General features: G+C 45.6%; 1 protein-coding gene across 1 annotated transcript in view; it reads right to left on the reverse strand.

Annotated features, from left to right (window-relative positions):
- Positions 1-23,177, reverse strand: part of SRP68 (signal recognition particle 68) — a 344,507-nt gene that overhangs the window by 6,141 nt on the left and 315,189 nt on the right. Inside the window, exons 14-15 of the mRNA XM_078654565.1 lie at positions 20,900-20,975; positions 20,574-20,626 (exon numbers count right to left, since the gene is read on the reverse strand). Of these exons, the coding sequence (XP_078510691.1) occupies positions 20,574-20,626; positions 20,900-20,975 (129 nt within the window). The remainder of the gene's footprint in view (positions 1-20,573; positions 20,627-20,899; positions 20,976-23,177) is intronic.

Raw genomic sequence — 23,177 nt, forward strand, 5'->3', positions numbered from 1 at the left:
CCCAACTCAAGATCTTGCTGGACCAATGATAAAACAAATCATTAATACAGCTTAGCTTGTAAATGTAATAGGTGCCACACCAAGCCACAAACTTGTCCCAGCACACACTGATTTATGTAATGGGCACCTGGCTGCTAGAATCACAACAGCTTCCTGAGTAAGATCGAAGAAAACTAGCTGCCCCTGCTCATTCTCCATACATAGGTGGCGCAGAGTACAGAGGGCTAAGCACAAGACCCAGTCCTGTTAATGTGAAAGTAGATCTTCCTGAAGCAGCAGCTTAATTGGCGAAAAGACGCTCAATCCGGAGCCACGAGGATGAATCAGTCTTGATTGTCTTCAGAACTTGAGCCAACAGGGGAAGAAGCAGAAACACATACAGGAATCAAGTGCTCCACTCTAGGTTTGCAGTCTTCTGCAAGTGGTCTACAATTACCGGGGCAAGCCCACTTTTAACGGCCAGTCGTCAAGGTATTGAATACAGTACAACAGACCTCCAAATGGGCACTGCGATCACTGTCCTCACTTCACTTTCATTAATGCCTGAGGGGCAGTGGTAAGGCCAAACGGAAGCAGTGAAAACTGAAAATGCTCCAAGCCCATTGTAAATTGCAGGTAACAACAGTGTTATTGTTATTTCTGGTTTATATAGCGCCAACTCACCGGCAGGTCTCAAGGCGCTTATGACCGAAAGGCACAACAACTTATTTGGCAGGATGAAGAAAATACCAGTGTGTAGCTAGACTGAGCTCAAAGCCTCCCTGAATAGAATTGTTTTTAGGGTTTTCCTGAAACGAAAGAGGTTACCTTCTTTACGGAGGGGCTCAGGTAGTTTGTTCCAGATTTTAGGTATCAAAACAGAGAAAGATCTCCCGCCTTTTGTGGCCAATCTGAACCGGGGGCAAACAAGCAACTCTGCATCTGAAGACCTAAGTCTTCGTTCAGGTTTGTACACCTCCAGCCGTTCCTTAATATAGGCAGGTGCTTGCCCATAGATTGCCTTATGGGCTATACATAGGCTTTTAAAATCAGACCTTTGCCTAATGGGCAGCCAATGGAGGCTCTGTAGCAACGGAGAGGCATGGGATCTTCTTGGGATCCTGAAAATAAGTTGTGCAGCGTCATTTAGGACCACCTACAATCTATTGGTCAAGGTTTTTGGAAGACCTAAATAGAGCGCATTCCCATTGTCCAGCCTCGAAATTATTGTAGCAGAAACTACAGTGCGAAGCATGGACCGGGAAAGAAGGGGGGCTAATTTGCGCAGCTGTCTGATTAGACCAGTACAGGTCCCTACTACGGAGGAAATCTGACTAACCATTGACAGTTCGCAGTCAATCTTGATACCCAGGCTTTTCACCTTATCAGCTGGTTTAGGGGTGGAACCTAATTCCTGGGGCCAGTATAAGTCACTCCATGGAGAACATATGGATGATAACACTAAAACCTCTGTTTTTTCAGGATTAATCTTCAGAAGATTCATGGTCATCCAACGGACTATGTATCTAAGAACATCCTGCGCATGGTTCTGAGCCGGCACTGTGTTGTCTATGCTCAATAACAGCTGGGTGTCGTCAGCATAGTTAAATACACGACAACCCATCTTTGCAAGGGAGTTAATCAATGGTTGCAGGTACAGGTTGAATAGGAGTGGGGATAGTGCGGAGCCTTGAGGGACCCCGCACGTCAAATTTCCCAGCTCCGATACCTTATCCCCCAGCTGAATCCTCTGTGTCCTACTTAACAGAAAGGATTTCAGCCACCGGTAGGCTGTATCCCGAATCCCGAAATTGGCCAGTCTATCCAAGAGCAGGGTATGGCTGACAGTATCGAACGCCGCTGATGGGTCTAAAAGTATCAGCGCACTCGGCTTCTTACTGTCAGCCATCCCTCTAAGCTCATCCAGCACCGAGAGCATCACCAACTCGGTGCTGTGATGTGCACGAAACCCTGCCTGAAGCTCATGGAGGAGATGGTGTGACTCCAGGAATGAGGCCAGGGATTTCAGCACATGTTGTTCAAGGATTTTGGACAAGAACGGGAGTTGGGAGATGGGCCTGTAATTCTTCAAAGTCTTAGGATCGGCTCCTGATTTCTTTATTAAAGGCTTCACTCGAGCTTCTTTGAAGCTGGCTGGTAACCGCCCTATTTCTAGTGAGTTGTTCAGAAGAGAGAGGATATGGTCTTCTAGAATAGGGCGTGCTAGGCGAAAAACACTAGGGGGGCAGGGGTCTGCTGGAGATCCTGATTTAATTTTGCTCATGAGTTGCTCAAGACTCATCGCGTCAATCAGTGGAAAATTTGAAATATGGGCTTCCACAGGGATCTGGGCAGCCCGTGACTTGATAAATCCAGTCACGGTACCATTCCTAATATCCCGTAAGATGGAATCTACCTTCTCCAGAAAGTAGTTTTGGAAGGTGTTGCAACTAATTGTTATTTCCATATTTTCGTTTTTTTTGCTCAATTCAGTTAATATTTTGAAAGTTTCCTTCTGGACATTTTCAGCCTGATTTATACGATTTTCATAGTATTTTGCTTTAGTGTCCAGGATGAGCTTTTCGTAGATGTTGAGCAAGTTTTTATATTGCTCTCGAGCTTCTTCGTCTTTTTTCCTCCTCCAGTTTCTTTCTGCATTACGGAGCTTCTTTTTGTGCTCCCTCAAGGCTGGTGTAAACCATGGGGCTCCCTTTCCAGCTCCTTTAACTCTTTGTTGCGATCTATCGCTCTGGTCAGACTGCACACTATGTCCCTATACTCCTGATCTACATCAGTATTGGGGGCTATTGGTTGAACAAGTTCCGAGAGGGTTCATGTCAAGGTATGTGAGTCAACTTTCTTCCATTGATGGACCTTCTTCATTTTAGGTGGTAATTGCATCAGCTTCGCGTTGATGGGGACATCACAATAGATTAAGTGGTGATCCGACCAGATACAGGGTAAGATCCTCAAAAGAGCTACCTTGGGATCTAGAGTCCAGATAAGATCAAGGATATGTCCTTTTATGTGTGTTGGGGTTTCTACCAACTGTCTAAAGCCCAGTGCGGACATGGTAGTCTCCAAGAAGCGGGCTGCTGGTTCTTTTATTTCCTTATCCCAGTGTAAGTTAAAATCTCCGGTTACTACTACATTTTTATATCGTGAACAAATGTCAGATATAGTAGACATAAATGATTCATTAAAAACTGGGGTAGAGTTAGGCGGGCGATAAACTGTGAGGATCACCAGACACAGATTATCAAACATAATCTTTACTGCGAGCATGTCGGCTAAATCCACAGTTTCTGCCAGTATTTTAGTTACTATTAAGGTTTTCTTAAATAGAATTGCTACTCCCCCCTCTCGGGCGTTATCCGCACGATTATGCCATACTATATCATACTCACTCGGAACGGCGGCTATAATATCAGGTAGTGAATTGTCCCCGAGCCAGGTCTCGGTGAGAGTTAAGACGTCAATATCTTCGTCTTGGAGCAGGGTAAAGATCTCGAGATTGTGTCTATGCAAAGACCGTGTATTTAAACAGGTCAGCTTCAGGGAGCATGGATGAGATACAAATCTACCTATAGGTGGTCTTAGAATGGACATAGTGTCCAGTTTGGCCATAATGGCTGGGTCCAAAGACTGTCCCCCCTTATCTAGTTGGTGTAACTCTTCCGAGGAATAGATACTCCGCCGACCAAGAGTCCGGGCCCCCGCGCCCGTCCGTGCGCGGACGGGCGCAGACGGGCTGGACTCTGGCGTGACTCCGGCGTGTTCACGCTGCGCGCGAACGCTGCGCGTCAGCATGGCCGCCCTAAATACCTGTCAATGAAACACTAGAGCGGCAACAAAGATGGCGCCGCCGAGCGTCCCGTAATTCCCCTAAGATGGCCGCCGGTGAGAAGAGGGGTGGAAAAGGACCCGCAAAATGCGGTGCTTTCGTCAATTTCATCGTCCAAGTGAGTGGGATTGGCCTAGTTAAAACCAGGGGAAAATTAACAAAACAATGAAATAAAAAACAAAACGGGTATTTAAAATGCTTCCTCTTGCCAACACGATATTTCTGCTTAAGCGCGATCTCTCTAAGCGCTGCAATATTAGGTAGCGCGCCCTATCTGGTCAAAGCAGTGGGCCAGCAGCACAGGAATATGGAAATATGCGTCCTCCAGGCCCAACACAACCACACCCAGTCTCTGAGGGCTGGTGCGGACAAGACCTGGGCCAGCGTGAGCATCTTGAATTTATGCTCCTGCAGGAAGACCATGAAAGGGGAGAGATCTAAAATAGGACTAAGGCCTACACCCTTCTGTGGCACATGGAAGTAGTGAGAGAAACCTACTAGTTCCTATTTTTGCAACCGGAATACCATCTATGGTCCCTTTGGACCAAAGGGCCTGCACTTTCTGCTGCAAAGTGGACATGAAAGAAATGGGAGAGTGTTGCCTCGCTAGACAAGTTGCGAGACTCATGCTTCCGAAGTGATCTCTTGCCACACTTGGAGGAAATGTCTGATCCTGCATCCTACAAAGTGGGTTTGTCAAAAAGAACACACTCAAGTGGTTTAGCAGTTGTGGTTGCCAGAGTAGAGGGGCCGAGTTGCCTACTGCCCGAGAGGCCCTGAACATTTGACTCTGGGTGCCACTGCCATAAAATAGCTGATAAGTTTGTTGTTCCAGCAGTGGGGTCTGGCGTTAAGAGTATTGGAATCCCCTAACGCAACCACCAAACTGGTGAAACAGCTGAAGAGGCCTGTAGACCTCGTCCAGGAATGGAACTGAACGGTGCTCTGCTCTTTCCCTTCACTATTTTTCAGTATACAGTGTTTGACATTGTCCTTTACGGTGCTGTTTTTCACCATTCAATTTCTTTTTCTTTATCATCTTTTTTGCACACTGTTCCCGTACTCTCACAGTTTTTTTGCGGTTGCTTCGCGGTGTGGCACGGAAAAGTTTCTCCAATGAAAACTGACCTCAGCGCGCCGGGAGGGGATTATATGGCTGCGCTGACGTCACGTCCGTGGACAATGTCAGGGGGGAGGAGTGCTCTTGTTATTTTGGGGTGTAATCTAAAGGGTTTTCTTTTGCACACTGGTAAAAACTAGAATTTGGGTGAAAATACTTGTGAAAGACGAGAGGGAATATGCTACTTACCAGTATGCATCTGTTCTTGGCATAGAGGGCTGCAGAGTGGTACATTTATGAATAGATCGCCATCTGGTGTTGGGCTCGGATGATTGCACTTGTTTTTCTTCTGGAGAAGTCTTTGTCGTCATCGATGACTCCTCCTCTTGGTGTTAGTGCGCATGGGCATCGGCTCCATCCTTAGATTGTTTTGCCATAGTAGGGTTAGATGGAGTAGTGTAGTAGAATACATAAAGATATGCCCATGTAAGTGTATCTAAATAAGATAATGTTGGGACAGACACAGGTTTCCGGGGAGGCAGGGAGGGCATGTACCACTCTGCAGCCCTCTATGCCAAGAACAGATGCATACTGGTAAGTAGCATATTCCGTTCGAGGCATATGGGCTGCAGATGGTACATTTATGAATAGATTATACAGCAGTTACCTCCCTAGCGGTGGTCACCAGTGTCTGTCGCAACTGTTTGAAATAGAGTTTTTAGTACAGCTTGGCCCACTCTGGCTTGTTGTGTAGCCTGCACATCAACACAGTAGTGTTTTGTAAATGTATGTGGTGTAGACCAAGTTGCTGCTCTACATATGTCATCTAGGGGAATGTTCCCTAAGAATGCCATAGATGCTCCTAGCTTCCGTGTAGAATGAGCTCTAGGAGGAACAGTTAATGTTCTCTTTGCTTTAATGTAACATATTTGTATACATCTTACAATCCATCTAGCGATGCCCGCTTTAGAGATAGGATTGCCCTTATGTGTTGGGGAAAATGCTACAAATAGTTGTTTAGTTTTCCTGAAGTTTTGTGTCCTTTCTATGTAGTACAAAATGGCTCTTTTGACATCTAGTGTATGTAGGGCCCTTTCTGCCACCGTCTGTGGCTTTGGAAAAAACTGGTAGTTCCACCGGTTGGTTGATGTGGAATGCTGAAATTACTTTAGGCAAGAACTTTGGGTTTGTTCTAAGAACCACTTTATTCTGGTGTAACTGTAGGAATGGTTCTTGTATTGTCAATGCCTGTAATTCACTTACTCTCCTGAGTGAGGTAATGGCTATAAGGAAAGCCACCTTCCATGTAAGGAATTGTATCTCGCACCTATGCATAGGTTCGAAAGGTGGTCCCATTAGTCTGGTGAGTACTACGTTGAGGTTCCAGACCGGGGAAGGTGGTAATCTTGGTGGAATGACTCTTTTCGCCCGTCCGCGACTGGACCGCGCCCAGCGCCAGACCCCCTGGCCCCCGTCCCTCCCGCATTACTTACGATTCCTCCACCCTCCTAGCCCTTAACCCCGGCCGTTCCCCCAACTGCGCCCAAGCCGCTCCTGGACACACCCATGGACCCTTCTCTTGCAACTCCTGCAATTTCGTCGGCACCAAGAACAACTCCTCATCTACCAACACTCACCAGGTATCCGACCCCACCCACCTACAATGCATCCTGCTCAACACCCGCTCGGTCCACAGGCACGCCATCGACCTCTGGAATCTACTAGACACCATCTCCCCGGACGTCGCCTTCCTAACAGAAACATGGATGAATGCCTCTTCAGCCCCAGACATCACCATTGCCATCCCGGAAGGATACAAGATCATCCGTAAGGACCGCATCAAGCAAACAGGAGGAGGCATCGCTATTGTCCATAAGAAATCCATCCGCATCTCAACCAGCTCTGACGTCAATCTCGCCAACTCTGAACACCTTCACTTCCAGATCCACATCGACCCCAAGACCACACTCAGAGGCACCCTCCTTTACAGGCCACCAGGACCCCGCGCACAATTTAGTGAAGACATCACGGACTTCATCACTCCACACGCGCTCCCCTCCGAGGATTACATCCTTCTGGGAGACCTCAACTTTCACCTTGAAAAGAACAACGACCGCAACACCACCACCCTTTTGGACAACCTCGCCAACCTCGGACTTAAACAACTTGTCACTACCCCCACCCACATCGCAGGTCACACACTCGACCCTATCTTCACCTCCAGCAAACATGTCTCCTTCGGCCACACCACGGCTCTCCTTTGGACTGACCACAGCTGCGTTCACTTTACCTACAACAAGCCCACATCCAACAACCACCCCCAACCCAATCTGCAAAGAAACTGGAACAAAATCACCATTGACCAGATCTCCTCATCGCTTCTTCAAAACCCCCCAGCCCACTCCTCAAACCCCGACCAAGCAGCCACCAACCTCACCCAATGGTTATCCAACAGCGCCGACATCCTAGCACCAATGAAAAAACGACAAATCAAACTAGGCAGCAAGAAGGCCTCCTGGTTCAACGATGATCTTAAGAAATCCAAGAAACTCTGTCGCTCCCATGAGAAGGCATGGAAAAAAGACCCAACCACCAGCACCAAGGACGCCTTCAAAAACGCAACCCGCATACACCACCAACTGATCCGAAATGCCAAGAAAGCCGCTTTCAAGGACCGACTAGATAACAACGCCCACAACAGCAAGGAATTATTCAACATCGTCAAGGAATTTACCAACCCCTCAGCCAACTCCAACGACATCACCCCCTCTCAAGCCCTCTGCGACTCCCTAGCCTCATTCTTCCACAACAAAATTGCAGACATCCACAACAGCTTCGACAACCGACCCGAAGACCAACCCACCCAACCCCCTGCAGGACCCCCACCCCCCCTGAACATCCTCAATGACTGGAAGCCACTCTCCACTGAGGACACCATCCGCCTGATGTATTTTTGACAAACAAGGGAGACCCAGCGGGTAGCCAAGAACCATGGGTATGACTAAGTTATAGAAACAAAGGTTCATAGCTTCTTCAAATTTTCAACAATCCAGTATAGTACACAATGGACTACTATACGATTTCATGTTCCAGCCCAGCCGGACCGGAAGTTTATTTTTTCAAACAATGTAAATTTTGACACAATATTTTCAAACGATTAGTATGACACAAGCCTGTGCCGTACTTAGAAGAGGAGAAAAATAGAGAAAAGGTGAAAGGGGTGTCTTCAGGCAAGGAAAAAGAGCAAAACAGGGCACTTTATAATTGAAAAAGAAATAATAACAGTGTCGCCTGGAGTGAAACAAACATTCTCAAATAATGAATTTCTACATGTATGTACACTCATAGGTGTCGACGTTTCGATCCCTTCGCTCAATTAATTAATTGGGATCATCATCAGGACTTAATAAATAAGGTTGCCTGAATATAACAAAGCCTCTATATTTAGAAGAGGTTTTCAATGAGGCGTCAACCTTGCTAGGGGCGCCTAGGGGCAATCGCATTCAGGGGTTCAATAGCTTGTCCTGTTCGAGGGCTTTAATTATTTCCCCTCGTGGTTATAAGCCGGGCCAATGTGGGCTCGTTTCGAGACGTGACGATTTCCATCCGACTTTAGGGGCAAGATGGCTCTACAATGGAGGATGCCGATTTATGCGTGCTTGTTATTCGTTCCTGGGACGTGCCATTATGGGCTCGATGGCCACAGGCGAAGGATCAATAAATGTGCACTGCACATACGAACGAGGTCGTCAATGTGGTTACGGATGAACCTCGTGCTTGGTCGGGGTGCCCGGTGTCAATGCCAGTTGAATCCGCCTGATGAACACTATCCACTCAGGATCCCCCACAGACCCATGCCCTCACCACATCTTTAACAAAGCAGACTCCATCATAGCACCACACCTCCGAGACGTCATCAACTGCTCCCTCAACTCCGCAACATTCCCGGAAAGCTGGAAACATGCAGAACTCAGCGCCCTCCTGAAGAAACCCACAGCTGACCCCACCGAACTAAAAAACTACCGCCCTATCTCACTCCTTCCATTCCCGGCCAAAGTCATCGAAAAAGCGGTCAACAACCAGCTCGCCGCATTCCTCGAAACCAACAAATCCCTCGACCCCTCACAATCCGGCTTCCGAGCCAAGCACAGCACTGAAACCGCCCTCATCGCAGCAACAGACGACATCCGAACTCTACTGGACAATGGAGACACCGTCGCCCTCATCCTCCTCGACCTCTCCGCAGCATTCGACACGGTCTGTCATAGCACCCTTTTACAACGCCTCAGAAACATCGGTATTCAAGGAAAAGCACTGGAATGGATCACCTCGTTCCTCACCGGAAGAACCCAGAGGGTCCGCCTTCCACCATTCAAGTCAGAGGCCACTGAAGTCATCTGCGGCGTACCACAAGGATCTTCACTCAGCCCCACCCTCTTCAACGTATACATGAGCCCCCTCGCGGCCATCGCACGCCAACACAACCTCAACATCATCTCCTACGCCGACGACACTCAACTGATCCTCTCACTCACCAAAGACCCGAACACTGCCAAAACCAACCTGCATGAAGGAATGAAAGAAGTAGCCGAATGGATGAAGCACAGCCGTCTGAAACTGAACTCAGACAAAACAGAAGTCCTCATCCTAGGCACCTCCCCCTCCGCCTGGGACGACTCTTGGTGGCCTGAGGCCCTTGGTAAAGCACCCATCCCGACGGACCACGCACGGAACCTGGGCGTCATCCTGGATTCCTCTCTCTCGATGAACAGGCAAGTCAACGCCGTTTCTTCATCTTGCTTCAACATTCTTCGCATGCTCAAAAAAACATTCCGCTGGATCCCCACCAAAACTAGAAAAACGGTCACCCACGCTCTGGTCACGAGCCGACTGGACTACGGAAACACCCTTTACGCCGGTACCACCGCAAAACTCCAGAAAAAACTCCAACGCATCCAGAACGCTTCAGCCAGGCTCGTATTAGACATCCCGCGGAAAGAACACATCTCTGGTCACCTGAAAAACCTCCACTGGCTCCCCGTCAATAAGAGGATTACTTTCCGGCTCCTAACCCACGCACACAAAGCACTCTACGAAATCGGACCCGAATGCCTCAACTCACGTCTGTCCTTCTACACCCCCACTCGCCATCTACGATCCTCCAACCAAGCCCTTGCCACTGTACCCCGCATCAACAAAACCACCATGGGAGGTAGATCCTTCTCCTACCTGGCAGCTAAAACCTGGAATTCACTTCCCACTCACCTTCGCCTTACTCAGAACCACCTAGCATTCAGAAAACAACTTAAAACGTGGATATTCGACAAGTAATTCCCCACCCGTCTTCAAGCGCCTTGAGACCCTCTGGGTATGTAGCGCGCTATATAAATTTCTTGACTTGACTTGACTTGAAAGGCCTTCCATGAAGGCTTTTATCGCTGGCACTCTGAACAGGGATATATGCTGCTTGTTTTGTAGGTACGCTGCTATAGCTGCTAGATGTACTCTGATAGATGTGTACGCGAGATTACATTGCTGTAAGTGTAGTAAGTAGCAAATAATCTCCCTTGTTGATACGTCCAGAGGGTTGATATTGTTAGTGGTACAGTGTATAGCAAACCTCTTCCACTTAGCTGCATAGCATGCTCTGGTGGTGGGACGTCGCGCTTGCTTAATTATCTCCATGCAATTTGGGGGTAGATCTAAGTACCCAAATTCTAGGATTTCAGGAGCCAGATCGCTAGGTTCAGTTGTGTGGGATCTGGGTGCATTATTTCTCCATGGTTCTGTGTAAGGTGCATGGGTAGGATTCTTAGCTTTTGGTGTGGCACTTGTGAGAGTTGCAGGAGCGTGGTGAACCACGGTTGTCGTGCCCACGTGGGTGCTACTAGTATCATGGTCATTGAGTGCTGTTGCAGCTTTCTGACCATGAATGGGATTAGTGGGAGAGGGGGAAAAGCGTATGCAAATTTGTTGGACCAATTTATCCATAACGCATTGCCCTGTGACAGGTGGTGTGGGTACCTGGACGCGAAGCTTTGGCATTTTGCATTCTGATGAGTGGCAAAGAGGTCTATCTCTGGTTGTCCCCATCTTTGGAAGAATGGCTGCAGTATTTGTTGGTGCAGTTCCCATTCGTGTATTTGTTCCGACTGTCTGCTTAAGATGTCTGCTATCTGGTTTTGGACTCCTGGTAGGTGTTCGGCTAACAGATAGATGTTTTGAGGAATGGCCCATCTCCAAATCTCCTGTGCTAGTCTGGATAGTTGGAGAGAGTGCGTCCCCCCCTCTTTTTGAATATAATACATTGCTGTCATGTTGTCTGTTCTGATCAGGACTGCTTTGTCGGTAACATGTATTTGAAAGGCTTTCAATGCTAGAAACACTGCTAGTAGTTCTAGATGATTGATGTGCAGTCTTCTTTCCTGCACACTCCACCTTCCTTGCACTGTGTATTTCTCCATATGTGCTCCCCATCCCGTGAGCGATGCGTCCGCTGTTATTGTCACCTGTGGAATTGGTTCTAGGAACGACCGCCCCTTGGTAATGTTTGTTGTGTTCCACCACTTCAGAGAGCGGTGTGTGCGGTCGTCTACCAACACCAGATCTGTAATCTGTCCTTGAGCCTGATTCCACTGTGCCGCTAAACATTCTTGTAGCGGACGCATTTGTAGTTTGGCATATGGTATTAGCAGAATGCAGGATGACATCATCCCTAATAGCTGCATGAACACTCTCGCTGCTAGTGAGTGTTGTGGCTGGAATCTTTGAATGATTGTAAGCATTGTTTGTATCCTGGCTGGATTGGGGTATACTTTGGCTTTTTCTGTGTCTATAGTAGCCCCCAGATATTGTTGAACCTTGCTTGGTTGCAGGTGTGACTTTTTGTAGTTCACCGTGAACCCTAGCTGGTGTAGCAGCTGAATTGTCTTTTGTGTGTTCTGAAGACATTCCTCTTGTGACTTGGCCTTTATTAGCCAGTCGTCCAAGTAGGGGAAGACATGTATTTGTTGTCTTCTTAGGTGAGCTGCCACCACTGCTAGACATTTTGTGAACACCCTTGGTGCCGTTGTGACACCAAACGGAAGGACCTTGAACTGATAATGTTGTCCGTCTACCACAAACCTGAGGTATTTCCTGTGGGCTTTGTGAATCGGGATATGAAAGTAAGCGTCTTTTAGATCCAGTGTAGAAAGAAAGTCCCCTTTCTTCAGTAAAGGAAGTACTTGTTGGAGCGTGACCATGTGGAAATGTTCCGAATTTATGTATGCGTTGAGAGGTCTTAGGTCCAATATTGGCCTTAAAGACCCGTCCTTTTTGGGAATTAGGAAGTATAGGGAGTATACTCCTGTTCCTTGTTGGTGCTGTGGAACCTTCTCTATGGCATGCTTTTCTAGCAGGGATAGTACTTCTTGTTTTAACAGTGTCAGATGATCTTGTTTCATTGGACGCTGTTTGGGGGGGATGTTTGGTGGGGTAGCTGTGAGTTCTAGGCAATAACCATGTTGGATAATTTGTCTCACCCACCTGTCTGATGTGATGTTTTCCCAGGCAGGTAGGAACTGTGATAGGCGTCCCCCGACCGTTGTTATGTGGTCTGGGGGGAGCTGTATGAAGTCACTGTTTTGGGGTTGGAGAGTTGCGGTTGTTGTTGTTTCCGCGACCCCTACCCTTGTTGTTGTTACCTCTGTAACTGCCCCTAGCATTACCTCTGGGTGATGTTGGTGTAAAAGAGGTCTGTTGCTGGCTTGTGCCTGTATTTTTGGATCCTCCTCTATAGGTGGACCTATGAAAGGAACCTCTTTGGGTGGGCTGTTGCAATGCTCCCATTGATTTAGCCGTTTCCGTGTCCTTTTTCATCTTTTCTAAGGCCTCATCTGTCCCTGATCCGAAAAGTGTTTTCTCATCAAAAGGCTGGTTCAATAAGGATGTTTGTACTTCTTGTTTGAACCCTGAGACTCTGAGCCATGCATGTCTCCTTATCATGATGCTTGTGTTTATGGATCTTGCTGCAGTGTCTGCTGCGTCTAGGGCGCACTTAATGGAAGTGTTAGTAATTATCTTTCCTTCCTGTATGAGCTGATCTGCCCTCTTTTGATGTTCTTTGGGGAGATGCGTGATGAGTTTTTCTAATTCATCATAATGAGCTCTGTCATACCTTGCAAGTAATGCTTGCGTATTAGCTATGCGCCAGCTGTTTGCCGCTTGGGATGCTACTCTCTTGCCAGAGGCATCTATTAGTTTAGACTCTTTGTCAGGAGGTGGAGCTTCTCCTGTAGATAAAGAGTTTGCTCTCTTACGAGCGTTTGTGACCACTAGTGAGTCTAGAGGAATTTGTCCCTTGATAAATATTGGGTCCTTTGGAGCTGCCTTATATTTTTTATCAATTCTTGGGTTTAATATTCTAGCCCTCACCGGGTCTTTGAATATCTCTGATGTGTGACTAAGTAGGCCTTTAAGCATTGGTAATGTTCCTGATGTTCTTTGTGCAGCAGGTAGTGTTTCTAACAAGAAGTCCTCAATTTGAGGTTCTGCATGTAGGTCTACCTTGTGGTATTTTGCTGCTCTATTAATTAATTGTGCAAACCCAGTATTATCATCAGGTGGTGAGGGTTTTGAGGGATACAATTCAGGGTCGTTGTCATTATCTGACCCTACATTGTACTCCTCCCATGGGTCTGCCTCCTCTGGGATTGTGTCTTCATCATCCCCAGGATGTTCTCCCTCTCCTATGTCACTATCTACATCTGTTGTAGGTGTGGATGGGCGTGTGAAAGGTTTAGTTGGCCTAGTGTGAGGAAGAGGAGAAGAGGGTGTGTCTCTAGGTTGTGGAGAAGGGGGGGGAGTTGTATTCGTCCCCATTGTTCTCTTCTTCGGAGGAGTTTTGTCGTCCGATTGTTCATTCTTCCTCTTTTTAGGTAGTTCTGTGACTACCTTGCCAGTTTGTGGATCAATAAACAGAGTCTTTTGTTTAGGATCGGTTTTATATTCCTGTGTCGGTACCGCAGTTTTCGGGTCTAAAGGTGTTTTTTCTTCTGACTGTCCATTTGTATTTTCGACACCGAGATTTTATTCGGATCCGATGCTTTCGGCATCGAGGATGTCTTCAGTGTCGAAGGTGTTTTCGACGTCGAAACGTGTTTCGGTGTCGACATGGACTGTTTCGACTTGACATGGAGCTTCGGGGTCGATGTCGTGGTGGGTCGTTTATCGGAACCACCATGATGGGAGACCGAGTGTTTCGGTTTCGTTGCCGGGCCCGAAGGCGGGGCGTCGGAAACATTTTTCGGTTGTCTGACCGGGCTCGAGGGCGGGGTCGACACCGTGCGGGGTCTGTTCTTGGGTAACGGGACGTCGTCACTCACGGTTTTTGTTGGACGTCGATTTCCTCGACGTCGGACTCGTCCGCTTCTGACCCCGCCTCGTCGACCTCCTCTTCTAGGTGCTGGTCCTCGAACAGCTCCGGGATTGCTTGTGACTGCATTCTCGATACCTCGTGTCTTCGAGCTCGAATGGAGTCCTTTCCATGGACTCCGGGCTGGACTACGTCGAGCTGGTCTTCTCGTAGTCGTCGTTTTTCGAAACGCTTCGAGATGGAAGTGAAGTCGCGTTCGATAACAATACCGTCGAATTGGAAAGGGTTACGCGCCGAATATAACCTTCTTTATCGAAGTCGGTCCGGAGCGCTTCGATCCTCATCCGAACCCGATGGCGGAAAAAAACAATCTAAGGATGGAGTCGATGCCCATGCGCACTAACACCAAGAGGAGGAGTCATCGATGACGACAAAGACTTCTCCAGAAGAAAAACAAGTGCAATCATCCGAGCCCAACACCAGATGGCGATCTATTCATAAATGTACCATCTGCAGCCCATATGCCTCGAACCTACAGTTCCTCGATTTAAGGCACACAAAAGAAAGGATCTGAAGTCAATGTGCTTGGGTGGTTCTTGAATGCAGTCCTGCTAGTCACTGGAGTAGAACGAAGTTGGTGTGGAACCACATGACGTCACCTACCATCAAGAAGGAGTACTGCTTTTGAGTTTCCGGATCCAGTCTGACGCTTTGTAGAATATTCACAAGGTAGGAAGCAGCAGTTAGAAGTATCTATCAGAAAGTGGTTTACTTCTGCCTGATGTTCTGCTCTTACGAAACTCATTCCTTCAAGGTCCATTTACAGAGATTTTTGATAAGATTCATTGATAATAATCTGGACCATGTTTGGGATCTTGTTCCTGTCTGTATATTACATCCCCCAGAAATGTTGTTCTCACTGCTGGATGCATAGATGACTGCCCTTGATTAAAGTGAGGATCAAATCCTTAAACAGTTTTGCGAGAGCTTTGGCTGCTGTTTTGGTAGACCTTTAATCAACCAGTTGGTCTGCTACTGATGCCATGCACTTGGTAAAAAGTATGAGAGCTGATTTAAGCCTGAAGGGAACACCTCATAGATAGGAGAGGCAACGGAGTACTTCGAATCTGAGGTATTTGAGGTGTATGGGATGAAAGGGTATAAGAATATAAGCATCATTTAAATATAGTGAAGCCAAATAGTTGTTCTAGGTAAGACACTAACACTTCCAGTAAGGTGGCCGTTCTGAACGACTTGTTTTCTCTGGAAAATATTTAGCTGTCTCAGACCCAGAACCATCTTCAGTACATTGATGTTTTCATTTTTATGAAGTAAAATATGAATAAAACTCTGTATTTATGATGTTTTGAGAGTGGCTTGAATGATCCTTTGTTTAGCATGTCGAGATTCAATGCCATCAGGCAAGGGAGATAGATTCCTGTGTTTGACTTTGGGTAGTGGTGTAATCTGATGTTTTTGGGTGAGTTCAAACCTATGTTTGTATTGAATTAAGGCAAAACCAAATCGCCCCTGGTGATCTTTTTCTCACTGTTTGCTGAAGGCAGAGATTTCTCCACCTATGGGATCCAAACTGTGTAGGGAAAGGAAGGTGGTAGCTGGTGCCAATAATCCATCAGTGACGGTTGTTTGTGTCTTGATTTGTTTGTGGTATTCTGTAAGTGGTCTGCGGTTTCCCATGGTGTTAGAGATATTGAAGCTGAGGGTGATTAGATGGGTATCTGTATGCTGGTACTTAATCGTAGAAAGATCTGACATTTGGTCCTTGAAAGGGTTGAAAATGGTGTTACTGTTAAGCTCTTAAGAGATCAGCCAGTACTAGCATTAGATTTGATACTTTAGAGTGCGTCATAAACATGTCTGTGAAAGGATGATTCCCCATTGAAGGGCAAGTCCATGATCCGGTTCTGTACTTTAGGTCAAAAGGAAGTTGCACACAGTCAACCCTGCCTCCTGAGTACTGCTACTCCAGCACACTGGCAAAATCCCAGATTTGAGGTATTACTTTACTTATCTTTGAATGTTGCAGATGTTCTCTTACCTTCATGGAGGATAGGCATCGGCTTCTGCTTTTTCTTTTTGGAAAAAGAATCCAGGTATGGGGCAATGTCTAACCACATTTGCAGATCATAGCAACCTAATATTTCAATTGCATTAGATGTTGTGATGAACATGCTGCCATTGAATGGTAGCATTTTCTAGAAAGAATCTATTCTGGAGAACCAGCTCACGGGCCGGCCGTCCATGGTGTTCCGGGGTTTTTAGACCTCATTTGTGCTGCTTACATCCCTAACCAGTTTGCTTTTGCAGGTGATTTATATTTTTGTCCATTTTGGACACCACAGTAGCCACCACTGCAGGAGTTTGCATCAATTGTATTCCTTTCTGTCACAGTTTGACTACAAATTTCTTGTGACTATCCCTCTAGATAGTTCTCGGAAATCATATAAAAAGCTATCGATTTCTTTGGATGTCACTGTGAGATTGAATCTCAGATGCTTTTCTGACTAAAGTATGGAAGCTCAAAATATTGTCTGGCGGTAAGTCTACTGGTAAAGGCGTGGAGGGTTCCGCTGTTGGCAATATGTAATCATCTCATTCATCACCTCTTGCCCTTCACATTGTGGGAGCTCACCTTCTATGTCTGTGTACTGATCATCACCTAAAGTAACCACTTGTACTGGCTGTAATAGTATTTCGTAATAGTGTTGGGTCTTATGGGCAAGCTTCCGAGGAAGCTGTGAGGTTGGTTTAAAAGAAGCAGAAAGTTTAAGATTTCGTGCTTGGTAATCTTTCAGTGGCTCCTGAATGTTCAAAAGTGGAGTCCGCTGAGCAGATGATGGTTGTTAACCGTGTTCTGATAGGAACAGTTCTAGTAGTGGTTAATTAATTCGAGGTCTCTGATCAGGTCAACGTAATTAAGTATTGTGCAAGTATTGTGCATACTGTGTTTCCTAAAATTCATTTGTACGATTGTAGCATACGTGTTCTGCAGGCCAATCTTGTTCCTGCTACCTAGGGTAGTTGGGATGATGAGAGTGATCAGACTATGCAGGAAAAATCCTCTGTAAGATGCTTCATAAAGATCATCTGTATTCTAATCTTTATTTTCTTCACCCGCAGGAATTATTATGGAGGTAGTGGTGGCATTTTACTGGGTGATGTACGTTGTGGTAAGAAGTCTGCTGACTTAAGTGTTGTACAAGCCCAAACTCTTATTGACTGAAAACATTAAGGAGGGATTGTCAAATAGAGCTTTGTTTACAGTGAGTCTATTGACAACACAGGCATAGATAGGATCATTAACACCTTGAATGCTACAGTAATTCCCGCTCGTTGCTGAAGTCTTCAGATTTCCATTGTTCATTACGAGCTCAGCTCGTCATAAGCACACGACCAGTGTACTGCATGACGAGCTGAGCTCGTCATGAGCATGGAAGGGGTTAAGATTTTCCCGACAGTAATGACTAGTTATGCCAACGTTGGGTCAGCCATTAAAAGGGGTGGTTGTTGGTGGTGGAGATCCAGCGCTGGTTTTGTAGACTGGAGATGGTTGTCACCATTTCTCTTTTGTGGAGCAGTCATCAATGGATGTGTCAAGAGTTGTCTATAGTGGTACCATCGGTGGTGTGACAGAGTTTGTTTTCTTTTTAGGAGATGCTGGGGGCAGCATTTCTGCTGACCTTTCCCTTTACTTTTGTCCACGTTCTAGTGATCGGGAAGGTGGTGAAAGTTTCTAGATGCTTTTTACATTCTCCTCCCCTCCCCCCTCCACACCCCTACAAACCCTTTTAAATAGGAGGGAATGCCTCTGTATTAGATGTTTCCATATGTCTTTTTTGAAGTTTTTTTCTCCTTCAAGGGCTAAAGTGGTGAGCCAGATTCATCCTTAACAAAGAGTTATTATTTACCTATGAGGTGAGTGTGTTTCTAAAGTGACACTGACTTAGGGCCTTTTTGCTGCTAGTGTAAAGTTGCCATGGGGCCCCCACTTATACACCTGGAATGATTCAAGCATGATAATCTATGGAAGATGCAATACTGGAACAATATGGTATTTAAACGTGATTAGAGCAAATCAGTATACAATTAAGGTTCATAAATCCTAACTTCTATTTGGTTTATTTTTACTAAGTGTTCCAGACTAGCTTTGTAGAATTTTTCGCAGTTTTTTTTCTTTACTAAGAAACTGGCCTTGTTATGCGAATCTTGATTACACCTACCACCTATAGGGAAGCTGCAACCCCTATCAGAGTCTGGCATATCTTGGCTGGTTACGTAAAAGAAGGCATCCTTAAATGGTTTATGTTTTTGTTTGAGTTGCCTCCAAAAGAACACTATGAATAATTTATTTTCCAGCTCCTCTGAGATAATAAGGAAAAGAAGTCATTTACTAATCCTTTTTCAATCACATTAGATATTTGGACACCGTTTTCAAAATACCCTGCTACTTCCAAAATTGACATTACGCTGAAGTGGAGGTAGTGGTTTTGCTTACAAAGTGAGGCATTCAATTGACACTGTCGTCATTACCATTCAATTTCTCCTTTTCACTATCATACCCATCAGGATCCAGGTTGCCCCTCCTTTTCTGATTGAACTTACAAGATAAACTTGAATAGCTCTCTTTAGATCCCCTCTAGGTCTAGCAGGAGAAAACCATGATACTTTCACTTGTTTGGGTGTATGTGGGGTAGCTGAGTCCCACCACTGATTGGCTCCTTAGAGTGGTAGTGGTGAGGGTGGAGTAAATTAGGAGAGTTGCACTATGAAAACAGGAGACCCAATCAATACTGGATGTTCGTGGTGAAGTACTTTTTGTTACACTGTCAAAACGTGTCTGCTTGTGTACACAACTTTCAAAATGTATTTAGTCAAAACCAAACGTTTATCCATTGCTTCTATAGCATCTAGAAGCAAGTATAATTAAACAACATATACACATCGATGAGACATGCTCATTTCTCTTCACATTCAAAAACATACAAAATCCACGTGTTCTTGCAGGAAGATATTTGCTTCCATTTTATAATTTGTTTTGTAACAGACTGAGCAGTAATACCTACAGTGCTATCAAAAAACCTGGTTACAATCATGGTCCTAAGAAGGAGTTGCATCAGTACCTCTCATACAGGTTCTCTTCAAAGATATTTGTCTGGAGCTACGAAATCTAATACCAAAAACAGACATCCCTCTTAGTGGATGCAGATATTGAGAGAACCAGATTTCTAGTCAATAAGATTGTTGTAGACTGTATCAACATTTAAGTCTCATGTTTGGTCTCTTCGGAATATGGGCCATCAAAAGCGAGCCTTGTGGACTAAGACTTTATGGATGATGATCGTCAGTAGAACACAGCATTGTTGGAGTTTATCCTAGAGTTAAACCTGGCATGTACACTCCTCTGAAATCAATTTATTTTTATGCAGCCCAGGTGAATACTCAAGGGAAAGGCCAACACACTTAGACAGGAATAGGATACCCCATAGTAAAAGGATTCCTTACCTCCAGGAAGTATTGCACTTTTGTATCCTTTGTGCATGTAATTTACCAGAGAAATTCTTTTAGATTTGACAATCCTCTACCGTTTGCTCTAGGTAAATGCTAGATACATCTTCCATGTGGGTACTCCTAAAAGATTGGGTTCCAGCCCTAGCAGAGGCTTTCCCATATTACAGGCATGTTACAATGTGTTCCTTTCAGGACCATGGGCAGAAAATTACTTACGCTAAAATTGCCTCAGCAGTTCGTTAGAGCCATAAAGAACGCCTTAAAATTCACACTCACTAAAAAATCTACAATGTATTACTATAACAAAATTGTATTAAGTGTTCCTAGTCTGAGGACTCCAAATATTTTGTAATACAGGTCTAGAGGAATTGACCCAATGCAGTAGAATATGGAGTTCCTTGAGATGTTAGTTATATTTTCCAAACCTTGGGTTTTAAGAAGATCTCCCGGGAGCTTTCTTTCTTGCACTAGTAAAATAATCATACACAAATCTTGTTTTCTGCTAATGCTCTCCATTTTTACCATGAGCTATCTAGGGTATTCCTGCCCTCTGACTAAACTTTGAATAATCGAGCAATATGCCTATCTAACTTTGAACTTCCATTAAACTTGAAGTTATTCTGACTCTCCTATGACCCTGCTTAAACCTCTAAAAGAACTCCACTGCTGTTCTGCATCAATGCTCTACTCCACAATATATGGAAGATATTCACTGTCTGCTCAAACTGACCCTCTCCTCCACTTATTCAATACTGAGAGCACAAGATTACCACCCATGACAATAATCATCCCTTGGCAGCTCTTACCTTGCCGTCCTTCACCTGGGATGGAGATACTGTCTCAAAAGAATTGTTTGTATCTGAAACAGAAGCAGAAACACTAAGCACTTACAAAGTAAAACGGTAATGCATTTATTTGTATTCAATAACACATCCACATTATCCCCAGGTGCTCATGACAAGGTTCTGCAAAAGGTCGATTATACAAGATCTGCTTTTATTTTGCTCCCATTCATTTTTATTTTCATTGCTCCACCTATCAACTTGCAACTGCTCTAGCAACCTGCTAATAGGGCTATCCCAGTAGCTTGATGTTTTGTCAGGGATGACAAACTACAATACGATTGACTCACCTAAGATAGCCGCAGCCTGGAGGTTGTATTTCTCAGCATTCACCTGTACAATCAACTCCCCAACATCAGGCAGGTCCTAGAGTTAAAAAAAAAAGAGGGTCATTCCTGGAAGATTTTTTTCAAAAGTGCTTGGAGACATCAGACCAAACAAGGAAGAAGACAGTCTGCAGACTGTTGCTATTTATTTCGTCTCCCCCTTTCACCCCCATGTACTTTTTATGTTTCAGGTAATTCGTATTTTCCTTATTGTACTGTATTAATGCTGTTACTTCATGCCAACGTTTGTTCCTCTTGTTCGCGCTCTATAAAACTTTTCAAATAAAGCTGCATGCTCACAGATGGTGACTGATCTCTGTACTGACACTGAGCATAGATCGACAAATGCCTCAGTCTGGAAACCGACATCTTCCACACTGATCCAAAGCAACCAACACATGTGCTTACCTCTGAGCAAATAATATGGACCCATGTTCCCTTGGGGATGTGGAGCACCATTGTGGAGATTTAAACTTCTATTAGACTGATAGTTACAAAATTCATGCAAATGTCTTACTCTACCAGAAAGCTGAAATTGGGGCTCAAACAGGTTTTGGGGTTGAAAGGGAATACGGATGAGGATGGTTGCCATTTTCCTCTGTGGAGCTTCTTCAACTAAAAATTTTCTGGAGTGGAGGGCGAGTTTGCTGATGGTAGCTATATTCTCACAACCTTCAGTATTCTGGTGGTTTAAGTCAGACCTAGGACTAAGAGATGCATTATTTGATTTTTATGTTTTGAGCAACTAGGGAGCTTTTTCTTTAAACAGGCTTTCTCGCAGTTGAGCTTCAACATCCCAGAAGGTCACAGAGATCTCATCCATGCATATCTCCAGAGCACCTAATCATGTGCCCATGAATAGTACCACATTAAATTTTGTATGCATTCTACACAGACTGTTTTGCTGTATCTATCCCATCTAGGATCAAGGAAATACATGAGTCCCTCACTGGCGCAGGCAAACTGGGAACAAAAGATGCCACCATCATCCACAAAACCTATTCTCTGGAGACTTACTTAAAGAAAGCAAGTGTGCGCAGACCACCAATAATTTCGGGGACGTTCACCTCCCCAGGGCCAAATACTTTTAAAACAATGGGAGCGGGGCAGCGTAGCCTCCCCTCCATGGACACATAGGGCCCCAGGAACCACAATCTCCCCGGGGTATGACTCCTGGTATGTTCCTGGGTGCCCATCCCCAGGACATGCCTGTTTGCTTTTGCTTGGCAGGAACCAACACATCCTGTTAAGCAAAAAAAAAAAAAAAAAAAGAAAAAAAAGAACACACTCCAGATCCATGTGGGCAGTGACAGATGAAACTATTGCCCTTGCACACAGGGAGCTGCCTTTCTAGCAGCTCCCTGTGTGCAAGAGCAACGGCCGGGGGCCTTGAGGCTCCCCCCGCCATCCCCATGCTGCACATTGAGTGTCCTGGATGAGCTCCAGGGCACCCACGAGACATGGACTCATGCACTCATTCACACAGGTATCTGCATTTCTAGCAGCTCCCTGTGTGCAAGAGCAACGGCCAGGGGCCTTGAGGCTCCCCCGCTACACACTGAGTGTCCTGGGTGAGCTCCAGGGCACCCACGAGACATGGATTCATGCACTCATTTACATACACATTCACAAACTCATGCACTCACTCACACACCCATTTAGACTCATGCACCCACTCCCAATCTCACACCACCATTCACAGACTCATGAACGCACTCACTCACTCACACACTCCGAGACTCATGCAGGCACTCCCAAACCTACTCAGACTCATGCACTCACTCAGTCTGACACACTCTAATGCAGGCATTCGCAAACCCACTGAGACCCTCCGACACCCACTCCCAGACCCAGTGAGACACCTACCCACCCAGTGAGACACGTATACAGCCACTCCCAGACCTACCCCGAAACTCACACACACACTCACAGACCTACTGAGACACTCATGCACTCACTCACAAGTTCACTGTCAAAGGTTACTGGTTGCAGAAATAGCAGTTGACACCTATGCATTGGCTCAAAGGGTGGACCCATTGACTGTGTAAGAACTATGTTGAGATTCCACACTGGTGGAAGTCTTGGTGGTATTACCCTTTTTAATCCTTCCATAAAGGTTTTAATAACTGGTACTCTGAATAGAGTCAAGTGTTGTCTATATTTGTATGTACGGAGCTATTGCAGTTAGATGTAAGCAGATGGATGCGTAGGATAGTCCAGATTGCTGTATGTGTAACAAGTA

Source organism: Lissotriton helveticus, chromosome 7, assembly GCF_964261635.1.
Source record: "Lissotriton helveticus chromosome 7, aLisHel1.1, whole genome shotgun sequence".
In the NCBI taxonomy this organism is placed as follows: Eukaryota; Metazoa; Chordata; class Amphibia; order Caudata; family Salamandridae; genus Lissotriton; species Lissotriton helveticus.